We start from the raw sequence: 21,060 nt of genomic DNA, 5'->3' as shown, positions 1-21,060 counted from the left end.
AAATTCCAGAGATTCTTATTTGATAAATCATATGCATATGGACTCCTCTCTTTGTTCATCTGCAACTTCTTAGCTTTATTCTTCTCTTGTGTAACTGCAGGAAACTTTCTGACTTGCCAAAATCCTGGCGCAATCCTCACATTGCCCTCAACTATAGTGTCTTATGTCTTTCCACTTTATGCATTCAAAGTCCTAAGCAAATATGCTGACAGATCTTGTGCAGGCAGAATAGAAGTCATATTTTCCATATTCTTCGAAATGAAACATTCCTTTGGGCTCGTGGAGAGATGCTTCTTGTATCATGAATTAACTGTTAGGCATCAGGAATACAACATCACTACCAACTGGTTGAGTGTTGATGAAAATGAACAGGGTTTTCCCCTCTGGTTGATATGCCTGGGCAGAACATTTGTAGTTCCTGAAGGTCTTATTCAAGAGCAAATCAACTGTGAATTGTAGGGAAATTGTATTGATGCTTCCTAGAAAGAGCATGTTTATTCACATATTTTGATTCCCTCCTGGTGTGGTGTGCGTTATAAAGAGAATTTGACAAGCTAGACAGTAGTGGAGGAAGAGCTTTGTTTTTAACCACAGGTTTGCTTTTTGTTTTGGTTAAATAGCCAGAACCTTCCTCCATTATACCTGACTTATATTTTTAATACTAGCCAAAGCCTATTTAAAATACTTGTGGCGATGTTTATTATACCATGGTTGCAATGCAGTATGTAAAGTGGTTACTAAATACTGTGGTTATAAATCACTTGAGAGCCCCATAACATTTCTACTGGCTTGTTCTGTTCTGTGTTCCTATTCATAGGATATCAATAACAAGAGTGACAGCTGACATTTCTCTTGCTAAGAGGTCTGTCCTAAATAATCCCAGCAAGCGAGCAATAATTGAACGTTCGAACACTCGGTCCAGCTTAGGTAAGATGTTCAAATATGGTACTTCTCCAAGCTGTGTTTTTGGAGTGGGATGACACATGTTTCATGTGTGAATGTCTTTTCCAGTCTTCTCCCCATTCTGAATGGGGAAGTGCTGATTAACTGAAGAGAATGCTCTCATGGAAAAGAAGGGAGCAGACTCCTTCAACAGCCAGAGCCTCCTCTGTCTCAGCTCTAGTCAATCAGTTAATCCGTAGTCTGGTGGGAAGAACCCTCATTGGGCTCCCCTGGTCTGCTACTGCCTAACCACGTGAAAGCACCCATCTCTACTCTGCCCAAGTTTCTCAGTGATGCTAATGATATGCCATACCTGAGTCGCAGCTGACATGAAAAGAAATGAGATGTTCAACTTTCTCAGATCTTTAGAAGAAAGCTAGCTAACGGTGTCTTAGTATAGCTTCTGCTGCTAGCTGGTAGTATCCAGAACAGTCACATCTTTAAGTGGAAATAGCAATGAGCATTAATAACATGTAGGGAGTTTAAATGTGTCTTCCCTGGAGCACTAGTTAGAAAGAATTATGAAATTCACCATGATGGAAAATGGAAGAACACCTTATATGGTTAGCTACATAACACCATGTTATGAGCAGGGCTGTGGAAGATGGAATTACCATCCACAGAAACAAGTCCACACTGCTGGGCAATCACGACATTCATCTCAAAAGCCTGTTTGTGGTTTCTATGATTGCCAAGAGTGGTGCAGTCCACTTACAACTTTCTAGGAGTCTCTTTTGCATTCACATTCTGAGGGCAGTTTGTTTTGCTACCTCCTCCCTCATGGGCAGAGTGGGAAAGTTAAGGGTCTTCTCTGTCACTATATTTTCTTAAACTACTGAGATGATAATAGAAAACAAAAAAATTCCAAGATCGCTTGCATGCCTAAACGTCCCTTCAAGAATTCATTGAAGGCTATACCTTGACCCTGCACCAAGAATTGTACAGATTGCAAAGAGGCTACAAAGTATCACCTGTATATTCCTAGCATGGGATTGGCACATGGTAATTGTTCAATAAATGTCTGCTGCATGGTTGCTTTATAAAAAGAATGTTAAACATACCAAATGAATAGTTGTTTGTTCTTGTGAAGGCAGGAGCTTGGACATCAGTGGTTCTTTCCTTAGTTTTGTATTTAGATCCCTCACATGCTGAGTGAAACACTCTTAAAGAGACAGTAATTTTGACCTTGAGGTGGTAACAATGGAAGAGTTGATGATGATGAATCAGATTAGGTGACTAAAGTTAAATACTGTGAGAGACAAGGATGCCAAATTAGACTGAAGATTTCTTTTTTTTTTTATGAATATAATTTATTGTCACATTGGCTTACATACAACACCCAGTGCTCATCCCAACAAGTGCCCTTCTCTATGCCCATCACCCATTTTCCCCTGGGTTTCCCCTGGGCTGCCACCCTCCCCCATCCACCCTCAGTTTGTTCTCTGTATTTAAGAGTCTCTTGTGGTTTGCCTCCCTCCCTCTCTGTTTGTAACTATTTTTCCCCCTTCCCTTCCCATGTGGTCTTCTGTTAAGTTTCTCAAGATCCACATATGAGTGAAAACATATGATATCTGTCCTTTTCTGACTGACTTATTTCACTCAGCATAATACCTTCCAGTTCCATCCACGTTGCTGCAAATAGCATGATTTCATTCCTTCCCATTGCCAAGTAGTATTCCATTGTATATATAAACCACATCTTCTTTATGCATTCAGCAGTTGATGGACATTTAGGCTCTTTCCATTATTTGGCTATTGTTGAAAGTACTGCTAAAAACATTGGGGTACAAGTGCCCCTATGTGTCAGCACTCCTATATATATATCCTTTGGGTAAATTCCTAGTAGTGCTATTGCTGGGTCATAGGGTAGCTCTATTTTTAATTTTTTGAGGAACCTCCACACTGTTTTCCAGAGCAGCTGCACCAGTTTGCATTCTCACCAGCAGTGCAAGAAGGTTCCCTTTTCTCCACATCCTCACCAGCATCTGTTGTTTTCTGATTTGCTCATTTCAGCTACTCTGACCGGTGTGAAGTGATATCTCAGTGTGGCTTTGATTTGTGTTTCCCTGATGATGAGTGATGTTGAGCATCTTTTCGTGTGTCTGTTGGCCATCTGGATGTCTTCTTTGGAAAAGTTAGACTGAAGATTTCTCGAACAAGCATCTGTTGTCTGTTCTTCCCTCTTCCACTCTCCTCACTCCACAAAGTGCCTTTGACTTTTAATTACTTCTTCTTCTGATAAATAATGAGAGGCTAAAAAACACTTATATGCATAAGTGAGGTTGCCTGACTCTCACCATCTATACCAGCCAAGGGTTTCATGGACATTCTTTGAAGTCATTCTGTGTAATCTAGTCACCTGTTTCAGTCAGTGGAGTGGAGCTAGTGTAAATATTGATGAAGAAACAAGGCAGTGTCAGTTCACTGGTTTTTTCCTTTGCTTTGTAAATTCATATACCTATAGCCATTGGAATTAATTTAATGGAAATCTATTATGATAATCCCTATGTGAGCCACTTATGTCCATTTGCCTGCTTGTTAATGCACATTTGTAGATTTCCCCATCACATGGTTATTGTTATATGCCACAAATTATGCCAGACTTAGTAAGTACAAACATAACTAACGACAAAGTGTCTTACCTATAAGCCAACAGAAAGAAGGGACAGGTGGTTAAAATACTGTCTGATAATAGATTTATGAACAACAAGCTAGGGGTATAAAGAAAGAAGGGTAGGGAGTAAGAGGTGAAAGAGAAGAGTTCGAAGAAGTTATATTTGAGCTGGTTCTTCATGGAAGACAAGAATGTCCAAAGGCATCAACATGTAAAAAACACTGTGTAGGTGATAAACAAATAGTTTGTGCACAGCATACTTAAAAAAAGAGAGTGGGTGGCATGGTTTGAGAGCAACAGGGAAAGAGGCTGAAAAAGTAGGTTGAGGCTAGTATGTTAGGGCTCTAGCATGCCTTGCTAAAGAAACCTCCTCCAAGGTAGATTCTATGAAATGTGGGTTCTAAAAGATACTAATAGTTGTTACATCCAAACATTTTCCTCAGTCAGATAAATTTGGAAATTTGGATTAAACAATTGGCAGATTTCTTTACTGCAAGACTTCGAAGAGCCATTAAGATACAAAGGGTAATACATGTTTGAAATTCCAAAAGAAATTATTATAGCCTGCAAAAAAAAAAAATCTTTTTCCCCTTAGGATATCTTATGGGATTAGTGTTCCAGGGTATTCACTTTGGGCAATGTTGTTTTGAACCCAAAGGAGCCATTGAAGTAGTTTAAGCATTTGGATATAAGAAAGATCACAGGTGTCAGAGATGCTAGAGAGAGGTGGATCTAGATCAGTCGTGGTCAAGTTATAGAAGTGTTCATTGAGGTCCCTCCAGCATCATAGTCCAAATTTCTCAGAGCCCCATTTGTCTGTAGTAAGATCATGGTGAAACTTTGGAACCTTCTGAGAATCAGCATGGAAAGTCAGGATTGCTGGGCTTGCTCCAAGTTTTTAAGAAAATGAGCTATGTAGATACATATGCCATTCTCTTTCTCAGACAGTTTAGGTATTGAATTCTATATACCTATTATCCACATAGGGACCCACTCTAGTATATAGTGTGGCCGTCTGCAGCCTCCTGGCTTGCTTGCCTGAGCACCTCTCCACTTGTGCTGGAATGCCATTGCCTAAGAGTTTTGTGTTGCCTAAGCTGTGGATGTGCTTGCCCTCCGCACAGGTCAAAAACCACACTTATCTCATTGCTGGTGTAGAGTAAATAAGGCCCAGGCATTTCTGAGTTATTTACACAGTGTGTCTCAAGGGTTCTTTATACCAGAGCAGTCCAGTTTGCCTCACTGCCATTTTGCTACTTGAGAGAATGTTGTATTCAGATTTGAAACTTAAAACAATGCAGACTTGTTCTATAACAGTCCTGGCCAGGAGTTACCTTAAACCAGTGTCAATTTAATGACAACAACAAATGGAGAACACACCCCAACAGCCTGAGGCTGAAATCTACTACAATAAAAATAAAATTTATTTTCTGAACTTCTCTCATAAGAAAGATCTCTTTTTTTAAAAAGTGTTTTTGACATGTGAGAAAAAAGGGACGGGTATGTTATTTATTATTGACAAATGTACTAGGTGACTTCAGAAGAATTTTGCAAATAAGCCTAATCGTCCAGATTCTTTACATAGATACCTTGAGAGCTAGTCACAGTTCAAAGTAACATGACATCTTTCAGACATTGAAATTGGATAATATGAACAATGATTGCTATGTTGACTCTCTAAATTCATATTTCTAATACAAATCATGCATTAAACATCAGTGATTTGGTGGGAAGTCAGAATTTTATGCTATTATGCAAAGCCCCCCAAATTAGAGTTACATGATAGTCTTGAACATCCATGATCCCACACACCTTGTCCGTATGTTTGGTTATGGCAGGTTTTGGCTTGTGGTGGGTGACATGAACTTGAATGTATACTGGATAAGCAAAACAAATCACGACATTGTGGTAGAAACTCTTCTAGAGTTATTTTTAGAGCAACATCACCTCTTACTTAGGCCATCTTTGAAGTTATTTAAATTAGGTAACTTGTTTGCTCTGTGTAATTTAAATGAGATTACAACATTGCTGGGTCATGCCTGTAATAAATAGGCCAAAAATAAAAACAAGTAAAAAGCAAAATAAGATCATCTCTCTGAAAATTAAGTAGTCTAATTCAGACTTTAGACATGACCCAATAAGTCAGATGATTTATAAAACATATGTGAAAAAGTTTTTTATGTTTTAGAAAGACGTATTATGTTTTTATAGGTAATCTGCTTTGCTTTAAAAATAGCTAGAGTGGGGCGCCTGTGTGGCTCAGTCAGTTAAGCGGCCGACTTTGGCTCAGGTCACAATCTCACGATCCGTGAGTTTGAGCCCCGCGTCGGGCTCTGTGCTGACAGCTCAGAGCCTGGAGCCTGTTTCAGATTCTGTGTCTCCCTCTCTCTCTGCCCCTCCCCTGTTCATGCTCTGTCTCTCTCTGTCTCAAAAATAAATAAACGCTAAAAAAAATTTTTAAAAAAAATAGCTAGAGTACTTCAGACAAATAACTAGATTTTTTTATTCGACCAGATTCACACAGAGATTTCAGTCACTTGGCTGTTTCAACCAATTGAATAGATTTGCATTCTCAAGGCATTGCAGCATTTATAATATAATTGGCCTTAGTTGTTTTTCTTTTTAATGCTGAAGATTATGCCTTAGAACAAGTGTACTGGCCCTAATACTTGAATTAAAGCATAGCAGTTTGTTAACGTTAAGTGTAGACCCAGAACATTTAACCCTGGATACAAAAATGTGCACATCAGTCAAAACAGATGAATTGTGGGATTTTTTTTAAAAACATATTCACAAAATATCAATATATAAATTCTTGCTTAGCTGGAATATTTCAGTATAATTTGCTTTCTATGCAATGTTGCTCTGCGTGTATTTCAGTTCTTTCCTAATTGTGGTTTCAGCTTTTATAGCTAAAGTAAAAGTTCTTTGGAACAAAGCAATAATCAAAAACAACATAGCTATATAAGTAGCTGAATATCAGGGCAAGTGTAAGAAGTGAGTCAAGAGAGCCATCTCAATTTTTTTTCACCAATTTTTTGGTTTTATGAAAAACTCAACCCATCTCTCTCTCTTTAGGAAAGATCTTAAGTTAACAGAAGCATGACATTCAGAATGTTCTGTTGTGCAATATAGACAAACATCCAAATGGTTTTAAATGGTTTTACATATAAGAACTAATTAATAAAAATAACCATGTCCTGTTGTTTATTATTTCTCCTTTTAGCGGAAGTGCAAAGTGAAATTGAAAGAATCTTTGAGTTGGCAAGATCTTTGCAACTGGTTGTTCTTGACGCAGACACCATCAATCACCCAGCACAACTTATAAAGACTTCTTTAGCGCCAATTATTGTTCATGTTAAAGTTTCATCTCCAAAGGTAATTACCTCATTTCTGCCTTAAGAATTAGAAGCTCATTTCTTTTGAAATAGTCTTTGCTCTGTGCTTTTTTTGTTCATGAGTAAGGAGAGTATCTTACTGAGGTCCTTTTTATTTTTTTTATTTTTTTAAATTTTATTTATTTATTTATTTATTTATTTATTTATTTATTTATTTTAATATATGAAATTTATTGTCAAATTGGTTTCCATACAACACCCAGTGCTCATCCCAAAAGATTCCCTCTTCAATACCCATCACCTACCCTCCCCGCCCTCCCACCCCCCATCAACCGTCATTTAGTTCTCAGTTTTTAAGAGTCTCTTATGCTTTGGCTCTCTCCCACTCTAACCTCTTTTTTTTTTTTCCCTTCCCTTCCCCCATGGGTTTCTGTTAAGTTTCTCAGGATCCACATAAGAGTGAAAACATATGGTATCTGTCTTTGTATGGCTTATTTCACTTAGCATCACACTCTCCAGTTCCATCCATGTTGCTACAAAGGGCCATATTTCATTCTTTCTCATTGTCACGTGGTACTCCATTGTGTATATAAACCACAATTTCTTTATCCATTCATCAGTTGATGGACATTTAGGCTTTTTCCACAATTTGGCTATTGTTGAGAGTGTTGCTATAAACATTGGGGTACAAGTTGCCCCTATGGATCAGTACTCCTGTATCCCTTGGGTAAATTCCTAGCAGTGCTACTGCTGGGTCATAGGGTAGGGTCTATTTTTAATTTTTTGAGGAACCTCCACACTGTTTTCCAGAGTGGCTGTACCAGTTTGCATTCCCACAACAGTGCAAGAGGGTTCCCGTTTCTCCACATTTGAGGCCCTTTTTAATGGGCGGTTTTTAATTCCTGTAGTCTGTACAGCTTCTAGAAATCCTAAGATAGCAAATAAAGAATAGCCATTGTTTTAAAGAAGTTCCCTGTCTGTTGTGGTTCCCCAACTGGGCAGTTATGCAAGAGCAAAATAGAAACAAAAGATTAAGAAAGGTGAGGAAAAGTAAAGTATGGCTTTTCAGAGACTTATGTTCTGTCCTAGTAAATGTCTTGAGTAGTATTGATTCTTGTAACACCTATCTTCTCTCCCCAGTTGAGAGAGTATGTAATTCAAGAAAGGAATCTACATTTATCGTGTATAGAGTCAAACATTACTGTATAGAATCTATTATGGAAAAGTAATTGATGTGTGTATATATATGCTTAGGTTGGCTTCTTTAAGGAATAAGATACGCTGTGATTAAACACAGTGGGATATCTGCCATGTGTCTTTATGCTGCAAAGGTAGATGATATTGTAATAAGTAATGTGAAATAGATATTCTAGAGGGTACAAGCTTAATAATTAGTTTATTTTCAATGCCTCCAAGAGTGCAGTTTAGTGCTAAAATGCCAATTCAGCTTCCAACCAGTCATCTCTCACAGGTGGAGAATGTCTAGAGAAGCTGTGCCCTTCCCCAACCCCTCGGCTTTCCATCTCTCTGGGCACTGGTTCTGCACAGGATGGATTTGGGAATCCTGACCAAACCTGGGCCTTTGGAAAACCATTAGAATGGATTGAAATTGCCTTGACCACCTGGAGGTCTATTTGGCCCAGAACTGAAGGAGATTCAAGCATCCTTCACTGCAGTAGAATAGATTTCAACCTCCATCACCCCTGCTCCAGTCACCATGGGGTCATTAAGTGTTGGAACAGGGGTACCTATGGATATATGCACTGAGTTATCATAGAGCCTCACTGACTAGTACTGTTTTGGGGGAAGGACCCTGTTTCAGCTTAAAAAAGTAAGGGAGAGGGGAGTATATGGCAAATGCGGTTATAGCATTTATAGAACAGATATTCACTGGTTTATATGTAGCAATATGCCAGTGCAAATGTTTTGCCTAGATTTCTATCATAAAATCATTCTTATTAATGTAAAGTTAAACTGGAACACCTTAATAATTATCAGTGACCAAAAGAACCAAATATATAAGTGACTGATATTTATCTGACATTGAGATAGTGAACTAAAATATTACTCAACTGAATATGGATATAAATGACCTGGTACAGATCAGTTCCTCCACTTTTGCAGGGCTCTCTTTGAACTCTCTGGGTAAAATCTAGGGCGGGAACTCAAGATCCCACCAAGGCCTCACACGGAGCGAGAATAGGATGAACCTATCAAATCCACTATAACTGAGAGCCAGTGTAAGTGGGTGATGTCATTACAGAGTTTATATATATATATAGTTTTTCATATTGTATTTCTTCTCTATTAATACTCAGGGCTTAAACAGACTATTTAAAAGATCTTGTCTTTTTTTTTTTAGTTTTCTTTTAACTTGTTGATTTATGTCTTCTTCTATCAGGTTTTACAGCGGTTGATTAAATCTAGAGGAAAGTCCCAAAGTAAACACTTAAATGTTCAACTGGTGGCAGCTGATAAACTTGCACAATGCCCCCCAGTAAGTACCATCGTGTTTAGTCATAATCATTCTTGCCTAGACAGGAGAGAGTGGTGGTTTTGTTGTTGTTGTTGTTGTTTGTTTTCGTGTTACCATTACCATTTTTGTTCTAGAATGATGGCAATGACATGTTGTCGTAAACATTAAGGTATTTTTCAAACAAACTGCTGCTGTCATGTTGGCTACATTCAGGCATCCAGAAACGGGGGGTGTCTGCCATGTAGTAAGAACTAAACCTAGTGTTCAGCATCTGATGTCCTTGCCTGCTACCTTGATTACCTCGCAAACACTCAGCAAACTACTTAATCCAGTCATGCCGGCACTTTTATGAACAGAGAAGAAAAATAAAACATACTGATTTGACTTTTCTTTAACTTTTCTGCCAGGAAGTTCCAGTAGGCAGAAAAGATAGGACCTTGAAGGTTGAGAATTTATGGGAACAAGAAGAGCCCTGTGGTTATAGCAGATAAAGAAGAAGTCAGGGTTAAGAAAAATGAAAAACCGTATTATAGCAACTCTACTCCTAGTGCCATTGCCAGAAAACAGCTGCTGAGTTGGAAGCCAAGAAAATGGCAGAGATTTTGCTGGGTGTTGGGGGACATAACTGCTATCATATGGGTCACCAGTGGCTGATCAGTGTCTACTCCTGCTCAGCTGATTTACTACTTCTGTGCCTGTGTTTGTCTAAAGGAAATAACTGTCTTTCCTACTGATTTGATTCACTAGATTTTTTCATATACTTGTGTAAGGATCATTTATGCTCTGTGGAAGCATAAAATCTAGTTCAGATGTTTAGAGAGACAATACAGCATAGCTGTAAAAAGTATGGACTGTGGAGCCAAATTGCCTGTGTTCAAGTCCACACTAGTTATGTAATCTTCAGCAAGTATCTGCCTCACTGGGTTGGTATAAAGATTCAACGAGAGACTCTTAGCTCTTAGAACAGGGACTGGCACATACTAAGCACCATCTAGGTGTTTCTGTTATAATTATTGGATGTACTTTGCATTGTGCCATGCCTAACCTGTCAGGCTCTGTAAGGATCTGTCCCTGTCCGTTTTACTGTTTTATCTCAGTCCTTTATTATGGTAGGCCCACGGTAAATATTTTTTTTGACGAGTGAGTGAATGAAAGGCAATAAGAGTATGATGCATCCTTTTATTGGATAGGCCAGATACTGTGCTAGATGCTTTACATAGATTATCTCTAATCTTCACTGTTATCTAGTAAAGTAGGCAATATTATCCCCATTTGTAGATGAAGCGACTGAAGAGAGAGAGAGGTTAAATGATTTTACTAAGGTCACACAGCAAATTAGGATTAGATTAGATCTATCTGGTGTCAAAGCCAGTTTCCTGCCCTCACAGTCCCACCCACCTATATACACGCCTGGTTACCTGTCCACAGATAATTTGGATAGCTGGAGTGCTATGTTAAGAAGCCTCACTACACATGGCCTATGAACGAAGTCCACTTGCAAAATGGGATGTATGATTAAAACACTGCATGTATATTGAAGAATGTATTACCCAGCCCTGACTCTATAATCTTTCCCAGCTAAAGGATGTTAACCTTTATCGAACAGTTACCAAAAGCTAGGAACTATGCTATTGTTTCCAATTTTTAGAATAGTTTTATGTAGAGTTGTATCAATTTGGGTCTTCTGGGAAGCAGACACCTAAATGGAATTAGAACTGAAAATTGATTGGAGAAAATGCCTGAGAAAGGGGGCAGAACAAGGCAGGAGAGCCTTCTGATCAGACGTTAAGTCTGATCTCATGAAAGGAAAGGAGGAAGGAAGGAGAAATGGATAGAAGGAGCCTCAGACTGAGATGCAGATTTCTTGCATGTTTGTCACATGTTGGCAGAAATGTCCAGGCTCTAGTCCCCACGCTGTGCTCAGGGACTGGCTAGGAGCAGCCTGTGGAGAGCGTGGCCTTGGCTTGAATGCTGTAGTGGTTCTGGAAGGTGCCAAGGTCCCCTAACCCCCATCCCGGGGTTTCTGCTGACTTCACTCATCACAGCAAATTTTCCAGGAAATCTGAGAGTACTCTAGTAGATAACACTATCCCTGCTTTATAGAAGGGAAAGAAGCTAAGTCCCTGACTAAGAAATTTGTTGGAGGTGACAATTAGTAAATGAGCCCCAAGATTCAACCCTAGATCTGTCTGACTCCAACAAAGCTCTGTTTTCCATGCCTCTCTACCTCTGCACAGAGCTGTGTAGTGCAGGTGAATCTTTGGCCCCAACTTTGCTGTGCAAGAAATATCTTCAGGGCAGAACAAAGACCTCATCTGGGCAGGGATGGGGGCTGGGGGTGGGGTAGGGCGGGGGTTGGTGAGGAAGTTGAGGGAGTTGTGGGGGGGAGTTCCAGTTCAGACAACCATTGGCCATGCCCATGTGGTCCTTAAGGATGGATATTCTGCTGCATCAAACCTCATCTGGAACAGAGAATCTTTGGTAAGGCAGGGAATCTTTAGATAAGTGCCTCCTCTCTGAGACATTGGCAGGAGAGTTCCTTTCTCTTCTATGTCTGGGGGAGAGGAGGTGTCTCCCTCTTTTCCCCTACTGTTGCTATTAACAGAACTTCCTCTTTGCTTTTGTTGTATCTAAAAGCATCCCCACCTTCTATTGTTTCCTGAGTCAGTTAGCAGAATCTCTCCAACCAATTTAGGCTTTTGGGAAACAAAACCCAGGAAGGGAAATGGAGAGCTGGCAATTTCCTGCCATAGCACCCCCTCCCCTGCCCCCCAGACAAGGAAGCCCAGACCCTGCCACCTGCATGAGTGGTAGAAAAGAAAAGGGGGAAATACAAAAGGAGAAACACAGATTAATACCTCAAAATTCGTTGATCATATCTACCTTCAGAGAGGTAGAAGGGTCTACGCTGTGCAGGCAGCCTAGTTCTGTGAGGTCCCTGAGGTGGCCCCAAGATCTGCAGAAGTTTTGGGAGCAGATCTGTGTTGACTAGAGAGCAGGTAGGTGTGTCTAATTTCACTGGACAGAGTGAGCAGACTCATCCACAAGGAGCAAGGCATTTTACAAGTCTACTCAAATGCAAATGCCAGGAAGAATGGGATGCCTTTCTAAGTACTGAGCTCCTAGTCTCTCACTGCATTCATTTGAAGACAGGGTGGAGGTGGAGTGGCCTCTAGAAACAGATGTCAAGATGTGGGAGGAATCTCTTCTGGTGAAGGCTGAAGGATATGGTGTCTAAGACCCTTTTCAACTGCAAGACTGATTCTATCTAGATTTTGGAAGTAATCAGTGTAGAGATGTTAGTGAAACCATGAAGGCTATGGAGCCCAAGGAAGAGAAGAGTATTTTAAAAAAGCAGAGGGGCACCTGGGTGGCTCAGTGGGTTAAGCATCTGACTTCGGGTCAGGTCATGATCTCACGGTTCGTGAGTTTGAGCCCCGGGTCGGGCTCTGTGCTGATGGCTCGGAGCCTGGAGCCTGCTTTGGATTCTCTCTCTCTCTCTCTCTCTCTCTCTCTCTCTCTCTCTGCCCCTCTCTGCCCCTCCCCTGCTTGTGCTCTGTTTCTCTCTCTCTCTAAAAAATAAACATTTAAAAAATGTTTTAAAAAATTTTAAAAGCAAAAAATATGTCAAGTAAAGTGATATCCTCATTGTTTCAAAATGGCATTAAGATCATTCTTTTTGACACTCAAAAAGAATGAAATCTTGCCATTTGCAACTATGTGGATGGAACTGGAGGGTATTATGCTAAGTGAAATTAGTCAGTCAGAGAAAGACAAAAATCATATGACTTCACTCATATGAGGACTTTAAGAGACAAAACAGATGAACATAAGGGAAGGGAAACAAAAATAATATAAAAACAGGGAGGGGGACAAAACAGAAGAGACTCATAAATATGGAGAACAAACTGAGAGTTGCTGGAGAGGTTGTGGGAGGGGGGATGGGCTAAATGGGTAAGGGGCACTAAGGAATCTACTCCTGAAATCATTGTTGCACGATATGCTAACTAATTTGGATGTAAATTTAAAAAAAATTAAAAACTGAATTAAAAAAAAGAAGCTAAACAAACAAACAAACAAACAAACAAACAAACAAAATGGCATTAAGATCAGATACTTCTACCGATGGTCCGTGAGCATGTCTGAGGACATAGTATCCACGTCACCGTATGGTTAAGTCAGACAAACTCAAATATTTGGTCATCTCAATTCCGTGTGGCTCACTTACAAGAATGACATTTAGCAAATATTATTCAAGCATTAGGCCTTTTACCTTGCTAGGTGCTAGGAATTCAAAGGCACGTGCCTGCCTTCAAGGACTGTATAATCTAATAAGATGACAGTTGGCTACAAAGAGGAGAAAACAGACTCAAATACAGAGAACAAACTGATGATTGCCAGAGGGGAGGCAGGGGAAATAGGTGAAGGGAATTACAGGGCACAAACTTCCAGTTATAAATGAATATAAGCCATGGGGATGAAAAGTACAGCATAGGGAATATAGTCAATAATTTGTAATAACTTTTTATGGTGACAGATGGCAGCTAACACTTGTGGTGAGCATTCTGTAATGTATACAATTGTGGAATCAGTGTGTCCTGATAGGATATGTCAACTACACTTCACTTTTTAAAAAATAGATTGCAGTTGACTAAGTCAGCTCTCAGCAATTTGGTAGATCATAATATCCTTACAGATATTACTTCAGAAATGTCTTATAGATTAAAAGTGTTTTTTTTTTAAGTTTTATTTATTTAAGTAATTTCTACACCCAGCGCAGGGTTTGAAGTCATGACGCTGAGATCAAGAGCCACATGTTCTTCCACCTGAGCCAGCCAGGCATCCCAAAAGAGTGGTTTAGATCAGGGTTTCTCCAATTCAGCACTATTGACCGTTTAGGTTGGATAATTCTTTGTTATGGGAACCTGTCTTATGCGTTGTGGGATGTTTAGCAGCATCCCTGGCCAGCAACAACTTCCAAATTGTGACCACCAAAAATGTCTCGAGACATTGCCAAATGTCCTTTAGGGAAAAAAAAAATCACTCCTGGTTGAGAACCACTGGTTTAGGCTAATATATACGTAAGTCTCGGTGAGTAATGTTTTAGAAGTCTTATTAGTAAGTGATTTCTTGAGATACGTTCTAGGTGAATTAAACTTGTTTCTTTTTAGTTTGATCTTTTTACGAGAATGAGTTTATTAATATTTATTCCTCATGACTATTAGAGAAAATACTTGTGTCCTATTAAAACTGAGGCATTTTAGCTTCTGAGAGGGCTGAAAATTGAATAGTTGTGTATATGATGCATCTGTTACCTCTGAAATAGCTGGAACCAAGAAAATATAGGCGCATACTTAAGTGCAAATAATACCGTGAGGTCCCTTAGGACTTGTCCACATGTCAGGAATCTCACACAGCCTCAGGCACTTGGGAGACAGTCTTGCTCTATTATGTCTCAGCAGCAAAAGTTTTTTTAAGTTTATTTACTTAGAGAGAGGGAGATAGCATGGGCAGATGTGCGTGCACATGAGGGAGAGGGTCAGTGTGAGAGAAAGAGAGAGAGAATCCCAAGCAGGCTCCACACTGTGAGTGCTCAAACCCACAAACCGTGAGATCATGAGCCGAAATCCAGGGTGGGGCGCTCAACCGACTGAACCACCCAGGCTCCCCTCTGCAGCAAATTCTTGTTTTATGTAATTGATCGGATAACCTGAAATATTAAACAAGCAGTCTGGATAAGTAAGGTTACTTTGTATTTAATATTTTCTAAACACTGTTTACATTATTAAACATGTTCATTTGATATTGTTTGAATAGCATTTGTAATGCTAAGAAGGAATTTTACACTAATGTTGGCATATGTGAAAAAAAATCTTTGGATTATAAAAACTAGTAGTAATTTAAAAATGTGTCTGCATTTGTCCCTACTTTACTTTAAGACCATGATTATAATTGTCACTGAAAGACTGGTGATCACTGTGTCATTTTAGTTCCTCTAGGAGAGTTTACAACTTGCTTAATTGGCCACTACATCTCCAATCTGAAAAGTCAGCAAATTATACTGGCAGAGTCGCACATTGCTAAGAAATTAAAGGCAGCAGTCTTTAGAAAGGGAAGTCTAAAATAGTGCTGAAAAAACTTAGCTCTCTGTAGCCAGAAAAATGAATCCTAGGCTCAGGGATTGTTGAAGCAGAAAGGAACCTTGAAAAGCAGCCAGTGTAGTATTTCCTGGAGTGTTTTCTTCCCAATATGATCTCCATGTGATGTCAGCAGGTGCTATGGGGAGAGTTCTGATACCAAAAATGTTTGAAGAAACAACTTATGTAAACAAAGATAAACTGATTTCTCTACTACAGTTGCCTTAATATGCTAATGAGTGTTTTATATCTCCATCAGGATAGTATACAGTGTTTCCCTTAAATTTTGACTGTGGAACCATTTTTCCACAGAGCATCCTATGGATCGAGTGTTTCGTGGAACACTTCTAGGGAAAGATTGATCTAGTCCAACCTCCTCATTTTTCAAAGGAGGGAACTGAGACCAAGAGAGGTGAATTGGCTTTCCAAAGAACATAAGACTTGGCCAAAGTCAGCATCAGATAGTAAATGGCAGCAAACTTGTTATTATATATCCTCCTGGAAAGAGAAGCTTGGGTTTCACAGGTGAAGATTCTCTCTCTCTCTCTTTTTTTTAAGTTTATTTATTTATTTTGAGAGAGAGATAGCATGAGTGGGGGAGGAGCAGAGATAAAGGGAGAAAGATAGAATCTCAAGCAGGGTCTGCACTGTCAGCACAGAGCCCAACATGGGGCTTGAACTCACAAAACCATGAGATCATGACCTGAGCCAAAATCAAGAGTCCAACACTCAGCCACCGGGCACCCTGGGGAAGCTTCTTTTAAGAGAGGGGTGAGCAAACTTTTTCAGTAAAGGCCAGAAGGCAAATATTTTTGGTTTTGTGGGCCCTATGGTCTTCTTCACAAAACTACTCAACTCTGCTTTGGTAGCAGGGAAGCAACCATACCCAATGTGTAAGTGAGTGCATGTGTTCCAGTGAAATTTTGTTTATAGAAGCAGGAGGCAGGCCTGTAGCCACCCTACCAAAGTTGCACCAAAGTCGCCACCCTTGTTCTGGGACAATGTTTGTGCAATAAACTTCCCTCAAACTTAGTGACTTCAAACAATGAGTATTTGGTGGTATTCAGCCCATGGCTGACATGGTTCCTTAGTGGGGATGGCTGGAAGGCTGGGCTTAGCCAGCTCCTTCCTCTTTGTCTCCACATGGTTGCTGGGCCTTTCCATGGGCTCTCTCCCACAGGGATATAGGCTTCTTACATGGCAGCTCCCAGGGCTCTGAAAGCCAAACATTCCAATCTCTTAAGCTTAGATATTGGACTTAGATAATGGTACAGCGTCACTTCTACAGCATTCTGCCAGGCAAAGGAGTCACAGAAGCTGCGCAGATTCAAGGAGAGAGGACATAAATTCCCCATCTCAGTGCAGGGAGTGTCAAAAGAATATGTGGCCATGTTTAATCTGCCACAGACAGCTCTACTCTGGAAGAGGGAAGAAGTGCCTCATTGACTGCCCTGGATTCACAGAAGAAAACGTGGGATGCAGACAGAAGAGGGGCCAATGAACCTAGGACTCATTTTTTTTTTTAATATGACTGGCCTGAATTTGTAGTTGGAATATTCATGTATACACTATGTGATTAGATTTCATTTTGGTTTCACTGGGTATCGGTACCCTTGTCCTTTTCAGAGAAATTGAAAATAGTACATTTTAAGAAGGCCAAAGTTCGAACTGGCCCAGTACTGTGGTAATAAGAGCTACATAATACATGGTGAGAAAAGTAGACAGGCAGACAATTGAATATATAAATGAAATGTAATCCTTTAATCCTACTTAGTTACAAGCTGGCTTGTGTTACCATAAGATGACCCTGTGGCTCTCTGAGCTGGGTGATTTTTTTGAGCGTGTAAAACCACATTGATCGCTCTCTCTGCAAGAGGGGAACTCATCTCCTCACGGAGTCTTGCAAACCTCTAACATTACAGTCACCATAGGAATTCTCTTCTGTCACCCTTTATTTTCCACTGCTGAATAGACTCAGATTTATTCTATTAAATACAAGCACTCTGAAGTGAATAATGGTGCCCCGTATCCTTCATCATATTGCTATCATGGTAGTAATTTTCCACTGCCCTCTTCCAGCCACTTTATGTAAATTATTTAGAATCGTGTGGATTCATCCATCTATTTAAAGTACTGTCACCAGCGGTGCTTTCACTATTACAGAGCCTCTGGACATCCACAGTTTAATTCATAATACTGCTTTTGAAAAAGACAGTAATCAATTTGAGATGTCTCCTTCATGAAACAAGGCCACATAGGATCTAGTTCTCTCAATCCAAAGGAGACTTCTCTTGTTGTAAGGATTGTAGCCACCCAACTTAGATATATGGACTTAGGGATAGTTCACTCCCACCAGTGCTATAATTTAAAGCATTGGATTAATTTGAACGTAACAAAAACACTGGGTGCTTCTACAGACAGTAACACGGGTAGATGTTGCTATATTCTTTGAAGAATAGGAATGGACAGGATGGAGGGGGGTAGTGAGGAAATGTGTGTGGGTTCATTAATGAACATCATTGATTGTTAAGACAGGAACTACAAGGGATCAAAGTCACTGATACTCTTTGCCTTCATGTCCCCCCCGCCCCCGAAATTAGTGGCAAATTCTGATTGTCTTTCCTGTGCAGCTTATTAAAGCTGGAAACTGTACCTGAGATGAACTGCTAGAGCCCCACAATATCGGTAGGCTTTCCTTTATCCCCATAATACCTCCTAGATTTGTTTAATTTAGTAACAGTTTCCCATCACTAGTTGGTCACTGAGTTAAGTACTCAGGACTTCAAAAGCTTTAATAATATCAAAAATGCACTTGTGATATGAAAGAAACATTGGTTAATTATTTTATAATTAGTATTACATAGTTGCCATTCAGCCATTTTATTTTACTGAATAGTATTTTCCAGTTTTTTTTTTTTTTTAATGGTGGCAGATTCAGGATCTCTTTATTCTAGTAGCAAAGAAATAAAAGCGTACCCACCCCTATTATTTTTTTCCTCCTAGAAATAGGAAAGATTCCCCACATGAGGTTTTATCTATGCACAATAAATAAATGTAAAACAATGCGTATACCATGGGAGAGTTTGTACTTTATCTCCTCACTAGCTAGTATTCTGTCATGCACCAGCTTTAAAAAAAAAAAAAAAGGTAAAATTAACTTGCAAAATTAATTTCTAAGTTTAATATACTTTTTATTAGAAAATGTTTAGCAACTTGCTAAACTTGCTAGATAAAACTTATTACAAATTATATATTAGGTTTGATGAGACATTCCCTTCTGTGCTAGAAAGGATGAATTTCATAGTTATAAAGAAAGACTTGTACACTCTGTCTCTGTATCTCCCCTCCTCAAAGAATGTATCAGAAGTAAATGGGACCTGCTCCAGTTCTCACTGTAGGAACTGAGAAGTGCTCTATGTTCTGTAAAAACTAGGAGGACCGACTATTCCAGTTCCCCTGGGTTTTCCAGATTTGGGCACTAATAGTCCCACGTACCCAAAAACACTCAGCCCTGGGCACATAAGGATAGTTGGTTGCCCTAATTCAGGTGCCTTTCGTAGGAAACTTTGTGATGCTCTGTGGATGGAGAACCAGACAGATTGTTGTTAAGTACTTAAATTTTTTAAAAAGATATTGCCGATTTTCTTCATGTCCATTCAGTTCAGCATCAGTCTTTTGCTTTCTCTCGTCCCTGTCATCTAGTTCTCTGAACTACTGGGTGAGCTGGAGGCCTGGGTTTCACTCTTCTTATTTATAAAGCTTTGGTATTTCATTTTCCTGAATGAGCTTATCCAGAAAAGGGACCTACTGTGCCTGGTTTTCCAATGGTTTTGACTCCTGTGTTCACTATGTATTTACTTTAGCAGCCACATTATTTCTGCCCACTTCAGCTAAAGAAAATATCCCATCACAGTATAGCAGAGGCGTTTGCCGTGGTAGACCTTTGAAAACAGCTTAGTGGTACCCTATCTCTGGCACTCACCAAGGGCATGGTGTCATTGAGTGGGTCCCTCTTCACTGCCTGTGACTGTCCCATTACCCACACCCTCTTCTGCTGATCAGATAACTCTCTGAGTCCATATCCCACGCTGGAGGCCTCACGTATTGCACAGTAAGGAACTAATTAGACTTGAACCATTACATTTTTGAAAAATTGGCAAAGCCAGTTTGCATAATTCATGGGGCTGCTTCTCTGAATTTCATGTATAATATTTTTAAAAATTTATGCCCTTATACTCACTTTCTAACACTCTGGTCTAATCAGCTGTGTTATTTCCTCAACAGTTGAAAAGAAAAATTGTCACAGATATACAGGCTGTGAAATTCTTCTTAGTTGAAAATAAGCCGCATATGTCAGTATTCATTCAGAAGCTGAAATTTGCTTTCCTCTGTGCTTTTGAAAGCATGAAAGCAGTTTCAAATCATCTTCCATCATATAACTGTCTTTTTTAGCAGGTGCAAAAGCATCGTTTCCTAGAAATGATTGAGGCTTGAGCAAACAGCCGTGTGCTGATGGATACAAATTCTGTCCATTGGCAAAGAGGAGTACTTTGTTAAAATTACTTGTAATAAACTGTATGCTTAATTGTATCTGCAGCATGACGGTATAGCTGTAGCGTGTGGAACAGCCAAGTGGATATAAACCTTATTCAAATAATACTTTTTTGTGGGGGCTGCTTGCCTGGTCTTGCCCTCTCTGGGCTTTGTTGTCCTGTGACAGTCAGGACCCTCAGTCCAGGTGTCCTCGGAGGTTCTTTAACTTGGGACTCTATGAAAGGAAAAAAACTGAGTTTTTGAGACCACACCTTGTTGAGAACCTGCATTATAGAATGAGACCTATGAGGGTGAATTAGACAGTTCACATAAATGAAATTATGTAAACAGCAGCCTCCAAATCACACACAGTTTAGAAACTGTGAACCGTGTTAGCCTGGACTGGCTGACAGAGTGGGCCTTTGTTCCAGTGCTGCCCAGTTTCAACTTTCTTCTCCCTGTGTCATCTGTCTGAGTCTGTGCAACATTCTCTGGGGTAAGCCTGTTCTCGTCCCACTCAAGTCAGTGCTGCAAAGCTGTCAGAATGCAAGTTCATATCAGAGCAGTATGAATAATTCTCAGATTCGACATTTGATGGGTTACTTTAAGGTGGGGAAAGGGCTTTTGATTGCAAAAGGCAGAAATGTCTTTGAGTTACTTTAGTGGAACAGGGGATTTATTATAAGGGTGTATGTTGCCTGACTCTGTAGGAACGAGCTGTTTTTCCATTCTCTCATGGGCCACATGGTCTCTTTCTTCCGTTGCTTCTTCTGTTTTATTCTCTTCCCTCTACAGATAGAATTCTTTGATTTACTCATAATTTTCCCTCCCTTATTAAAGTCCAACCTTCACATGTGTCTCTGGGCCTCCTTCTAAATTCAGAATTGGAAGCTGCAGCTGAGAACATTAACTGTCTCTAGATTGCTCTGAATTAAAGTCCCAGTGTGACTTGGGGTATTAAGGAGTTTATTACGTGTCTTTCCCACTAGAAGAGGGGAGCTTCTTAAGCAAAGGGATGAT

At 39.8% G+C, this 21,060-nt stretch overlaps 1 protein-coding gene across 6 annotated transcripts in view; it reads left to right on the top strand.

Annotated features, from left to right (window-relative positions):
- CACNB4 (calcium voltage-gated channel auxiliary subunit beta 4) overlaps positions 1-21,060 on the top strand; it is a 175,079-nt gene that overhangs the window by 150,056 nt on the left and 3,963 nt on the right. For all 6 annotated transcript variants that reach the window (XM_042994442.1, XM_042994440.1, XM_042994443.1 and 3 more), the window contains 3 exons: positions 818-927; positions 6,783-6,934; positions 9,296-9,391. In XM_042994442.1, the coding sequence (XP_042850376.1) occupies positions 818-927; positions 6,783-6,934; positions 9,296-9,391 (358 nt within the window). The remainder of the gene's footprint in view (positions 1-817; positions 928-6,782; positions 6,935-9,295; positions 9,392-21,060) is intronic.

This window comes from Panthera tigris, chromosome C1, assembly GCF_018350195.1.
Source record: "Panthera tigris isolate Pti1 chromosome C1, P.tigris_Pti1_mat1.1, whole genome shotgun sequence".
Lineage (NCBI taxonomy): Eukaryota > Metazoa > Chordata > Mammalia > Carnivora > Felidae > Panthera > Panthera tigris.
This window is presented reverse-complemented; position numbering and strand designations above follow the sequence as displayed.